General features: G+C 37.0%; 1 protein-coding gene across 1 annotated transcript in view; it reads left to right on the forward strand.

Moving 5' to 3' along the window:
- Positions 1 to 8,833, forward strand: part of Tmem30a (transmembrane protein 30A) — a 28,921-nt gene extending 20,088 nt beyond the window's left edge. Inside the window, exons 3-7 of the mRNA XM_005347573.2 lie at positions 408 to 515; positions 1,444 to 1,531; positions 2,447 to 2,596; positions 3,597 to 3,803; positions 6,314 to 8,833. Of these exons, the coding sequence (XP_005347630.1) occupies positions 408 to 515; positions 1,444 to 1,531; positions 2,447 to 2,596; positions 3,597 to 3,803; positions 6,314 to 6,507 (747 nt within the window). The 3' untranslated portion in view covers positions 6,508 to 8,833. The remainder of the gene's footprint in view (positions 1 to 407; positions 516 to 1,443; positions 1,532 to 2,446; positions 2,597 to 3,596; positions 3,804 to 6,313) is intronic.
- Positions 8,834 to 13,435: the final 4,602 nt, after the last annotated feature.

Consider the following 13,435-nt stretch of genomic DNA (forward strand, 5'->3'; position numbering starts at 1 on the left):
TAAGTCCCAAAGAACTCACACAGAGGTCTACATTAGTTATAAACTGATTGGCCCATTAGCTCAGGCTTCTTATTAACTCTTTTAACTTATATTAGCCCATTATTCTTGTCTGTGCTAGCCACATGGCTCAGCAAGGCAGTCACATCTTGCTTCTTCTGTGGCAGGGTCACAACTGCAGACAAGCTTTCCTCTTTACAGAATTCTCCTGTTCTCATTGACCCCTCTACTTCCTGTCTGGTTATCCTGCCTGTACTTCCTGCCTGGCTACTGGCCAGTCAGTGTTTATTTAAAATATAATTGACAGAATACAGACCATTGTCCCACACCACTACTGATTGCTTAAGTTTTACAAAATATGAAACAAATTTTTTTTTGTTAAAACATTTTTCCCTTTCTGTTTTCTCTAGGGCAATGTGTTTATGTATTATGGACTGTCTAACTTCTATCAAAATCATCGTCGTTATGTAAAATCTCGAGATGATAGCCAGTTAAATGGAGACCCTAGTGCTTTGCTTGTAAGTAAAAATGATGATATATAGAAATGTGGCGTCTGTGAAATAGGAACGTCATAAATATTCATTCTGAAATATTAAAGTACCTAATCTCATGGGATACTAATGCTAAAGTATTACTTGTTATGTCTAATTTTGACAGAAGTTTTTAGTTAAAATGCTTTTTTACTTAATAACTTCTCTAGCCCACCACTCCCTGCTTGTTTCTGGTAGTCATTGGGAGTTTGGGCTCTAGCTCTGTTTGGGACGGGGTTCTGATGAATGATGGGTAAGTGTGTTCTGTTTGGGTCTTATTGTTTAGATTTAACTCCAAATTACAAAATTTGAAGCATTGATTGTATTCAGTTTTTATTAATGAGGCTAGAATGTCTTTACTCCCAGCTATTATGCCCTTTATTGGGTATCACAGCTGGATTGATAAGTCATTTAGATTTCCTCAATCAGAAATTTTTGTGGTTGTGGTTTCTCTGTTGATAGGAAAATCAAAGTATTGCCGGGCAGTGGTGGCACACACCTTTAATCCCAGTACTCGGGAGGTGGAGGCAGGCAGATCTCTGTGTGTTTGAGGCCAGCCTGGTCTACAAGAGCTAGTTCCAGGACAGGCTCCAAAGCTACAGAGAAACCCTGTCTCGAAAAACCAAAAAAGGAAAAAAAAAGAAAATCAAAATATTAAATTTGTTAAGTTATGTATAGCTATGTAGATCTAGTTGAATAAGCATTGTATTTAAAAAGTACTGTGACATTAAAGAATATTTTGAGTATTTAAATGTGCTAGTTTAGAGCTTGTTTTCTTTACAGACTCATATATTTTATTAATGGGGAAAATACAGGGGCAGAATTTTTAATTAGTAATTAGGAGTAGCCCATCATTTCTCCAGATATCTAGATGACAGTTTCTTTCTCTCTCTTTCTTTTTTGTCCTGAAAACTAGAATCCAAGTAAGGAATGTGAACCTTATCGAAGAAATGAAGACAAACCAATTGCTCCATGTGGAGCTATTGCCAACAGCATGTTTAACGGTATGCTAGATACAAACATCCATGTAGGCAAATGAATAGGACTGAGTGCACTTAGGAAACTATGCTTGGGAGTAGGAAACTGTAATAGTCTAGTAATATGAATGAAATTATGAAATTCACCTTCAAGATAAAAATACTCAGATAATGAATAGCATTTAAATTCTCTGTGGCTTCCCTTTGAATGTTCTTTTATGAAAATAGATTCCTATCTCTGAGAAGAAAATAGAATCTTCCTATTTCTTGTAAAAAAGTAAAAACCACAGAGCTACTTTCACTGATTTATACCATTAAAAGGGAGTTATAGTTGATTATTTAGATACGCATTGCCTTATTGCAATATAATTCAAACCATAAATACAAAGCATTTCAAATTTTCTAGTACTTATTTTAAAACCCTCAAAGGAAACAAGTAAAATTAGCTTGAATAATTTATTTAAACCAGTGCCCCCCAAATAGTATCATTTTAGAATATAAACATTAATGAAATATTTTTGTGTTTGGTTTTTACACTGTGTCCCTGATAGTTGGTTCAACAGAACTTGTTCATTTGTACCAACCATGTTTCAGGAACTGAATACCATGTGTGATTACCAAGTACAGAAAATGGGAAAGGCAGGAGCTGTTAGGAATTCAACAGTAGCCAAAGAAAGAGAAGAGAAAAAGGATGCTGTTGCGCTTTTATTTGGAGTTTTATTAAAATTCTTGATCTTCTAATGTCAGCTAGTCATTCAGGAAAGCGACCTACATGTCTAGTAAACGAAGATTCTAAAGTTGTTCAAAATGATGTGCTTTTAGCCTGGGCCTTCTCTGTCAGCTGCTTACAGAGCAAGTCCCAGATTCTCATTTCTTATAGAGTAAATAAGATGCTATGGATTTTAGTAGTTGTTGATAATAGCTTCTGTTCCTTATGCTTAGATACATTAGAATTGTTTCTGGTTGCCAATGAATCTGATCCCACACCTGTACCAATTCCTTTGAAGAGAAAAGGTATTGCTTGGTGGACAGATAAAAATGTGAAATTCAGAAATCCACCTGGAAAAGAAAGCCTCGAAGAAAAATTTAAAGGTAAAACATGACCAGTATCCCCTCTTGTTCAAAACCTAGTAGTTTTAGTAACGTAACCGAAATTTTGTCTTCAGTCTTAATTAATTAATTAATTATTAATTTTTAGTTTTTCGAGATAGGATTTCTCTGTAGCTTTGGAGCCTGTCCTGGAACTCGCTTTGTAGACCAGGCTGACCTCGAAGTCACAGAAATCGGCCTGCCTCTGCCTCCCTCATGCTGGGATTAAAGGCTGCGCCACCACTGCCTGGCTTAATTCATTTATTTTTTTTTAAAGAACAGCATTTTCTTTCTCAGCATTATACTAAGTTATGTAAATGTTCATATGTACTGAAATTGTAAAGGAAATATGTGCTTTTTATTGATTTGAATTTCTTTGATGATTTCAGCTGTAGTCTTTACAAACTGTGACAGTTTGTTTTAACTGGCCCTCATTTTATAATGCACGTATATTTTTGTTTCTGTGCTGCCTTAGTTTCGTAATGCAATATTTCTTTTTAAAATTTATTTGTGCACTTATATATTTATTTTGTATGTGTGTTTATAAGCATGTATATATATGTATGTATGTATGTATGTATGTGTTATAGTGCATATGTGGAAGTCAGAAGAGCTTGTGGAAATCTGTTCTTCCTTTTAACCATGTGGTCCTGGGAATTGAACTTCGTTCCTCAGATCTGGTGGCAAGTGCCGTTTCCTGCTGAGCCCCCCATGTTTCTTAACATTATATTTTTGCATTAAGTAATCTGCCTCTTATTTAGTATCTTTTTTGTAGTCTCTTGAGGTAGCAGTTGTCTTTTTAGTTTTTGTTATAGATAGAATTGGCTTTTCTTTAGATTTTAAGATATCCTTAGGATGTGGATATATTTATAGCTTTAATAATATTCAGATTGTGTTTTGTTTTTTTTTTTACTTTTTTAGTACTATGCATTTTCATTGAAACTGTTCATAGGATTGAATATTTTATTTTCACATCTCTCTCTCTCCCCAAATTATCTTTAAGACACAATAAAGCCAGTAAACTGGCATAAACCAGTTTTTATGCTAGACCCTGATGAGGATAATAATGGATTCATAAATGAGGACTTCATTGTTTGGATGCGTACTGCAGCGTTACCTACTTTTCGTAAGTTGTATCGTCTTATAGAGCGGAGAAATGATTTACATCCAACATTACCAGCTGGACAGTACTATTTGAACATCACATACAGTATCCTTTTTTTATGGTTGTATGCAGACATAGAGCTTCAAAGAGTTTGATTGTCTTACGTCAGTTGTGTGGCATGTTACTTTGTACTCTAGATTTATTTATTTTGTGGTATTGATAGTTGAATGTAGACTCTCATACTTCCATTTTTTTTAAAGGTCTTCATTGTTATGTGTTCATGTGTGATATGTGCACACGTGCAAGGTACATGTGTGGGGGTAAAAGGACAACTTTGTGGAGTTGGTTCCAGGAATTGAGCTGACCTCATCATGCTTGTACATCAAGTGCTTTTGCCCACTGGGTGATCTTTTTAGGCCAGAAGCAGACTTTTATAAAAAAAGAAATACTGGACAGTTCCTTTTTTTTTTTTTTTTTTCGAGACAGGGTTTCTCTGTGGTTTTGGAGCCTGTCCTGGAACTAGCTCTTGTAGACCAGGCTGGTCTCGAACTCACAGAGATCCGCCTGCCTCTGCCTCCCGAGTGCTGGGATTAAAGGCGTGCGCCACCACCGCCCGGCTTGGACAGTTCCTTTTATCCTTAACAAAGTTCAGTGTTTTTAAGTATTTTGCCCATTATTTTAAGTATTTTGCCCAAATATACACAGTAAACATAAAGATATCCAAATATTAGTCTTTTAAATGTGTGTTGGATTTTAGCACTTTTTATTATCTGGATAAACCATAAGTACATTCTTTGTTTGTTATTTGAGACTGGCTCTCATGCAGCCCTGAGTGGCCTGGAGTTCCCTGTCCCCGTAGAACAGACTGGCTTCAGACTCACAGATTCAGCTGCCTCTGACACTAGGGTTTTGTTTTTGTTTTCTAGTTTGAGTTGTATAGTAAATTAGTAAGTGACTAATATGCTAATTTTTAAAATAGAGATAACCTTTAGTTCTTGAGCTTTTGGTTATACAACTGAACATGGTCTAATAGTGACTGACTGAGTGCAGCATGGCTTTGAAACTATGCCAGTTGAGGAGCAGTTTTGCCAGTGTGTAGCCAACTCTAGAACACAGGAGAAGGTCTGGAGCACTTCATAAAGGGCAGAGAGTTCTCATGCGGGGAGTCTACAGCAGAGTCCCGAGGACTGAGAACACTTTGAGGAAGAATGCAGGACATCTCAAAGACTGACAGGGACTGGGGGCTTGCAGACCTTCAGGAGTTAGCTGTGAAAGTACAAGGTAAGGGGAAATTAAGAGCACAGTTGAATGGAGTTAAAGTGGAAGCCCATATTTTTAGAGGAAGGACATAGTTGATTTGATACTGTACTTGCAGAGTTGGACTAAGTGTCGTGATTCCTGCCTTAGGCTAGGATTGATTTCCGTAATTAGAGTGGGGCCTGCCACACCTCCAGACTGTGGCCTGAGGCGCTGCAGCTGTGCCCCTTTTCAGGAGCTTCAGTTCAAATTGTAGTGTTAGTTTTGTCTTCTCTCCTCTCTTGCCAGCACCCTAGAATGGGCCATGTAAATAGTTCGCCACCACACACTGCTCTCTCCTCCCTGGTCTCTCCTTAACAGTCACTTTTGACTTCTGCACTGTCTGAGCTGTCAGTTCTTTCAGAACATGAGTTTTGTTATTGCATCAAGTGAGGCGGCTAAAACTTGAGCATCATACTTTGTGACCCTCTACTTAGAGTGCTCTGTCTTGTGGCTACATGCGTAAACATGCCCTTTGAGCTTAAGACTTCAGATTTTTTCTGCTTTTTGTCTGTTAACATCCTATTTGGGCATCATCGCTGCTCATCTGAAATATTTTTCCATATTACATTGCTTTGAAGCTTTTAGTCTCTCTTAGGTAATAAAAAAAGAGTAAAACTACCCAAGATACTATATAGATCTGAATTTCATTGTTTTGATAAAACATTTTGGCCTTTACTAGTAATATTATTGCACTAGATCATGTCTGAAAATGTTTGTCAGGGATAGAGTGCCTTGCCCTGGGTTTAGTGTCTAGTTATATATGAAGAATTTTTTCTAAATTAGATTTTTTGTTTTCCAAGACAAGGTTTCTCTGTAGTTTTGGTGTCTGTCCTGGAAGTAGCTCTTGTAGACCAGTGGCCTCGAACTCACAGAGATCTGCCTGCCACTGCCTCCTGAGTGCTGGGATTAAAGGTGTGTGCCACCACTGCCCCGACTCCTAAATTAGATTTTTAAGTTGGTTTTATTTGTAGCACATAGTGGCACATGTCTTTAATTCCAGCACTTAGAAATAAGTCAGGCTGATCTCTTATGACTTCCAGACCATCCTTGTCTACATAGTTCCAGAACAGCAAGAGCTACATAGTGAGATCCTGTCTCAAAAACAACAAAAGAATACAGTTCCATCCATCCGTTTGTCTGTCTGTCCATCTGTCTGTCTGCCTGTCTATTCTATTTATTGTGATTCAGAATATACAAGCAAGGTATTCATGTAACAGAATTATATAAGTGAATAATAGGCTTTAAATGTTAACTTTAAAATTTGTGTTTTAAATACTAAGTACCACAGACAAAAAGTTTTCCTATACCCTTGTCAGATTACCCCGTACATTCTTTTGATGGACGAAAACGGATGATCTTAAGCACTATATCTTGGATGGGAGGAAAAAATCCATTTTTGGGAATTGCTTATATCACTATTGGATCCATCTCCTTCCTTCTGGGAGTTGTACTACTAGTAATTAATCATAAATATAGAAACAGTAGTAATACTGCTGACATCACCATTTAATTTTATACTCTGAAAACAAATCTACTGCATGTGCATCAAGGCCAGTCCTCTTCAACCTAGCTTTTGAATGCTGATGTCTGGTTAGTATGTCATTTTGAAGTTGGCACATAATTTAAAAAACAAAACAAAACAGCCTTTGTCTTTTGCTTCTTACATATGGATGACTTATGAAAATATATGACGGGTATAAAATTAGTTATATTGATCATATCAATATTGTAACTGCTAAAATGGCATTCTAATGTCTGCTTTTTATTGGGACAGGCCACGTGTGATGCATACAGCCTCTGTCATGTGAAATGAGTCTACTGCTTAAACGCTTGTGCTGTGTTGATAACATTACATTGACATGATGTTGGTTACGTGTGCCTACTGTGTGCAGAAAGGGATTCTGAGATGTATGAGTGTATGACTTAACTAACCTTTGAAATTTGGTTCCAGTTCACATTGTAGGAAGTCTAAACATAAGTAAAGCACTTCATTTTCTTGTGTTGTGTGTAAAGGCTTAAGATCCCTCCTTGTTGAGGGGGTCATGTGTTCAGTTTCTCTATTATAGTTATTTGATAATGACTTTGATTTCAGAAAATGTACTTCCCTTGTCCAGTATAGAAAATTTTAATATCTAAAAAGATCAGGTAGGTCTTGGATAGAATTTTAAATTCTTTTTAATTTGACTAAAATGTTGCATTCCGGAGTCCAAGCTACTTGAAATGTTTTTATGTGATCTTCTCCCTGGAAGCTTATACTTCGTAGGGGAAGAAAGAATTTAGGTGAGATGGGACAGCTGCTTGGCAACCCTCATCTTCTGTCAACTGTAAACCAGGTGTAAATGTTCAAGAGAGACTTTTCATTATTGTGGTGTGTAGTGTTAAGATAATTGCTCTGCCTTGGAAATACCTCAAGCTGTTCTTACTTAGCAGGTAAGTATTTTGACTTAGTACTAATATTATAGCCCAGAAAAAATTGAAATCCTAATTTCTTCCATATTTCATTAAATTTTCGCATACAGGTCAAACAAATATGGATATGTATATATATATATATATATTCTCTTTAATGAAGGTAATGTTTTGACTAGTTTTCCTAAGATAAACCTTAAAAAAGATGTTCTATACATTTCCTACTTAAATTTGGGGGGGGTGCAGGGATTTGGAGTATGTACATGATAAAAAATTATAATATATCTGATTGAAGTTATTTTATTTTCTAACTAGAATTATTTTAATATTCATTTATTGAATAAATGCTGTAATTTGTTTGCTATGGAAGTTATTCCTGAAGTGAATGTAAATTATTTTTTCACATGCATGAAAATGTATGTATTAATCAGAGTTGACTTCATTGCATTGAAATCTCTTAATTGTTTTTACACTAAAGTAATTCATATTTATGTAGTAAATACTTAGGTTTTTAGACTTTGTTATGATTTCCTTCGGTTATATTTTAAAATCTGAGTAATGTTTCAGTTTAATATGTGCTTAAAATAAAAGAATCAATGGTTCATAGTAGAAACGTGACACACTTAAGCTTTGTATGATATGAAATTCTGTTAAAAGAGATTGTAATTCATGGTGACTTTTAACTTATAAAAATATTACTTGCATGGGTTACTTGATTGATGGATATACAAAAATTTCTCAGGACATAAGTTCTTCTTTCTCTAAAACTATTGTCAGTCATTTGGAATGCTATTATTCTGAAAATTGTCCCTCTTGCATGTGATGTTCAGTTTATTTGGGGGATTCTTCATAAGAGTGAGATGTTTCTGCCAGTCTTCCCAGAGTGAGTGCTGTTTAAAGAGGACTGCTAACCTGCATCTCTCTGCCTGGGCCAAGGGGTCTGAAGAAGCACTGGAGAGGCCTAACATTTTCACACCCTGGAGAAGATACAGTCTTTAAAAGTACAATGGAAACTTTCTGTTTTACAAGTGCATTGGTGATCTGTATTCTTCCCTGGCTCCTGTCATTGGAAATCAAAAACTATTGTATATATGAAGAAAATGGGACATTCATGTCTAGAAAAGTTGATGGCATTAAGGCAACTAAGCAGAAGGCTTAGAAAAATGTGTTAATTTGCAAGGAAGTATTTTGGCATGAGATATTTTCCAACTGAAAAAAATTATTCAGTAAGCAAAAGCTAAGATGTTTCATTGAAATTATAAGGCAGTTTAAAATAAACTGGAGAAAATAACTGTGTTCTAATAGAGAATAATTCAGTTAAGATTCAAGTGACTATTGTTTATTGGATAGTGACAGTTTATTTGTAACCTTAGTTATATTAAAAGTTAACATTCTGTTTGTATTAATAAAAGTGAACAAAATTAATTGTGCTATGCTTAAGTGTCTTACTAAAGTAACAATGTCCCTTTGTTCTTGCTAGTGGTTAGTGCTCAGTTTTAACCAGGCTTAGGGAAACCAGGTTTTAACTCCATGGTTGTCAACCTGTGGGTCGTGACCCCCACAGTGATCATATATCAAATGTTCTGTATATCAGATACTTATATTACTATTTGCAATAGTAGCAAAATCACAGTTAAGAAGTAGCTATGAAATAATTTTATGATTGGGGGGGTCACCACAACATGAGGAAGTATATTAAAGGGTTGCATTGATTGAGAACCACTGTTTTAACTTCTCTATCTGTGCATTTGATAAAATGTCTTCAATTATCAAATTATTATATTAATCACTGACAACATAATCACAAGACTTATGTTACTGAAGATCATCTATTCTTACCAGGAAGTAGTGAGATTGTTACCCAACTTCTAGGCAGACTGGCTAAGGTTGGGGAATGGACAGTGATAGCAATCAAGTCAAGGAGGCAGTTAGCGAAAACCCTAACAAAGCAGGAACAAGTGAGAGGTGGGTACTTGGCAATTATGCTCAGCTGTCTGCATGGAAGAAACACTGCTTGAGGGTTATTACATCTGCTCTTTAAGTTGCAGGCTTTTTGTTCTTTGTGAGCACGGTAGTTCTAAGTGTGTTAGGGGGTAAAGGTGTTGCTGTTACATAGTTTTGATGTATAAATGCCTGTTGTAGATTGGGATGATTTGGTAACATATTTTAAAGCTCACTTTGGTCCATGCACCCATCAGTCAATAAATGTGAAAAGCACATTTTTCATCATGTCATTTGAAATTTTAAAATAAATACATTGTCTATAAACCAAATGAGACCACGGTGACTTTATTTGCTTTTATATATTAAAGTGAGTTATGTGCAGTTTCCAAAGTCAGATAGTTATTCTAAAGCCATTATGATGAAAAAGAGTAATTCAACAGAAATTTCCTTTTGTTCCCCAGAGACTTATACACACAGACATACAAAATAAATATATTAATAATTAATTATTTGTAAATTATATTTATAAATTAATAATAAAAAAGAAATTACTTATAAATTATTTTTAACATTCATATTTCACTAATAGTTTGACTACAAATACAGTTTCAGGTCAAAAGCAATTTTCTTTCTACCACTTTTGATGAATCTGATATTAGATGCTGATCCTCTCAGATTGCTATGTCCTGTTTGGTGTGTGTGTGTGCTTTAGTGCCTCATGCATGCGTGTGTGGATGTGTGTGCACACGTGCATTTTGTTTCTGTTCTCTTCAACCTTTGGCTTTTCTAGTCTTCCCACCCTGACTTCCATGATGAGTCTTGTTGGGGTGCTGTAGATGACCCATTTTTGTCTGAATGTTCTATTGACATCGTCAGTTGTGAGTTTCTGTGTTAACTGCCGTCCACTGTGTGAAGAAACTTCTCTAATTAACTATACTAATCTATGGGTGTAAAAATAGGAATTTCGAGGACATTTTGATTCTGTGTCCTTTTAGCAGAATAACAGTAGTATGTCACCCTTGGGGCCTGTGAACTCCTAAACCATGACTTTTGACCAGAATTATAGTTTGACTGAGAAAAATACACTGTAGAGATCTGTTGTATATTTTTCAGCTAGGCATTTTCAGGCCTATCCCCAAGTCTATCCTTTGCTGTAAGTTTTGCTCCAGATCTAAGCTTCTGAGGAACCGTGGACCAACAGGCATGCTTCATACTGATTTCATCCTACAGCTTCTTTCGATTACAGCTTCCTCTGTCCACTTTAGTTTTAGTAAATCTGTTTTTTTTTTTTTCATGAACTTTGTGAAATCAATAATCTCCTTGCCTTTTGGGGGCTTAAACTTTTTTAAGATTTTATGGTAAACATTACTTTTTTTCCTGCTTTGTATACTTATGTGAATTTTATCTTCCCAATAGGGTGCCAAACAGGTCACTATGTCCAATAACTCTTGTGAACCATATCCTCATTGTGTGCCCTTTCCCCTGGAAACCACCAAGATGGTCTACATGCATCTGTCTTCAGTAGTAGTCTAAAACAGTACAACACTATGCAACCTTCTGAAACTAATTTATTTTACTTAGGATATTTTGAGATTGGTCTAGGGTGATGTGTCTGTCAGTTTCTCTTGTGCCCTTTCCTCTCGTCTTCTTTTACTGCAGTAGGAGGAAGCAGGAGAAACTCCTGAGGTCAGGCACCATCTTTGCTGTCGTGGTAATGAAAATTAACTCACTCTTCACATCTTTTCGGGCCTGACTTGCCATGTTATTTCAAGCACCAGAAATGTAGAAGTACAGTTTTACAAGTATGTGTCAAGTTACATTTGAGCTTCTCCATCTCCCCACTTGAGAACCAAAACTCTATACTAATCCCTGGAGTTTGCTTGCTTTCCTTTACACCGAAGCTTATAAAGCAGTAGTTTGCCTTTTCATTTTCAATTTAGAGTTAGCTTTGCATGTCAGAATTGCGCTGCATTCGGTTCACTGTCTGAAAGATCTGATACAAAGTCTAAAGGTGGATCCGTAGATGATTGAGCACTTACAAGCTGTATGTTTAGATTGCTTTGTCTCCTGTTTTATAAAATTGGGATTTCCTCTCCTACTTGACATTTTGTTTTGAGAAGTAAAAGAAGTGATGGATGAAAAGCATGTAGAAAAATTATACCAACCTAGGTATTTTGGCTAGATTTTTGTCAACTTTACCCAAGCTAAGGTCATTTGGGAAGAGAACATCAGTTGAGAAAATGCCACCACCAGACTGGCTTTGGGCTATTTAGTTTTTATTTTATTTTTTTAAAACAATCGTATTTTACATACCAATCCCATGTGGAGAGGGCCCAGCCTCTGTGGGCAGTGCTATTTCTGAGTATATATAAGAAAGCAAACTGAGCGAGTCATGAGGAGCCTAAGCAGGACTCCTCTGTGTTCTTGGCTCAGGTCCCGACTTCAGGTTCCTGCCCTGTTAGTTCCTCCCCTGGCTTCCCTCAGTGATGGACTATAATGTGAAAACCTAAGCTGAAATAAACTCCTCTACAAGCTGCTCTTGGTCATGGAGTTTTATCCCACCAGTAGAAACTCAGACACAAATTTGTACCAGATAGGATATTTATAGACTTGGCCATGTTTTGGGGGAGGATTCTGAGGGGACTTTGGAACCTTGGACTAGAAAAACTGTTTAGTGCTGAGAGCTTAGTGGACTGTTGTATGCCAGCTTGGAAGTGGAGTAGTGAAGACAATGAAGGCCTGGGTTGTAAAAAATTTAGAGAGGGGCTGGAGAGATGGCTCAGAGGTTAAGAGCATTGCCTGCTCTTCCAAAGCTCCTGAGTTCAATTCCCATGTGGCGGCTTACGACTATCTGTAATGGGGTCTGGTGCCCTCTTCTGGCCTGCAGGCTTACACACAGACAGAATATTGTATACATAATACATAAATATTTTTAAAAAAGTTTTGAGAGTCTCTTAAAGACTCTTGAGCCTGATCAGCTGGAACTTAAGTGTTGGCTGCGATTAACAAGTGACCAGTACCACCAAGTAAAAGCCTTAGCTTTACTAGGATAGTTGATGCTGATTATCAGTTGAAAAATTGGTGGTAATTAAGAAGAGACCAGTAGCTGGACTTGATGGCACAAGCTTTTAATGCCAGCACTCAGGAAGCAGTGGCAGAAGGATCCTAACCCTCTATGAGTTCAAGGCTAGCCTGCTCTGTCTACATCTGACATAGATCCTGGAGGGGTAATGGGGGGCAGCAACAGTTCCTTGGAATCAGCCCACAAGACCCGTATTTCAAAGAGGGCCAAGAATGCATCTCATGTTGGCAGCCGACTTGTGCAAGAGTTTCCCAGGTGGCTCTGGTCTTGAAGACAGAGAGGTCATGGAGAGCAGCTGAGGCTTGGTACTGGCAGAGGCCATTGGTGAAGGTGTAGTCCTAGAAGCCCTAGGACTGATAAGGTTATGGACGGAAGTTTAGTTGTAGCGCCATGTAGTAAGGTCAGAGTCCCTGAAAAGAGCCCAGGTGAGGCTCCTAATAAAGGTGCAAGCCAGTTGCAATAGAGACCCCAGTATTTTGAAGATGTCACTATGTTGGGATGACCATCAAGGAAAGCAGCATCCATGGAGTGAAACTGCTTGGGCTTGTGCCTCCTAGGAGACAGTCTATGTATTTTGTGTGACAGAGTTAGAGAAATGTCATTGCCAAGTTCTTTGAAGCCCAGAAGATCATGAGTAAATCCCAGAATTCTGACATTAAAGTTTATACTGTTGGACTTTGGTTTTGTTTTTGATTGTGACTGGGCCCTGGTTATTCCTTCATAGGATAGGAAAGTAGTTTGATTTTATTTTTACAGGTGTTCAACAGTTGAGATACTTTGAACTTTAAAGAGACTTTGGAGTTTTAGAAAGTTTTGGATATTTTAAAGAGACCTTGAACTTTCAAGTGTTTGCATTTTTAAAGACTGTAGGAATTTTTAATGCTGGAATGTTTTAAGCCCTGAGTGATGGTGCATGCTTTTAATCCCAGCACTTGGGCTGTTAAACAGAAACCCTATCTCAAAACACACACACACACACACACACACACACACACACACACAC

This window comes from Microtus ochrogaster, chromosome 5 (genome assembly GCF_000317375.1).
Source record: "Microtus ochrogaster isolate Prairie Vole_2 chromosome 5, MicOch1.0, whole genome shotgun sequence".
NCBI lineage: Eukaryota > Metazoa > Chordata > Mammalia > Rodentia > Cricetidae > Microtus > Microtus ochrogaster.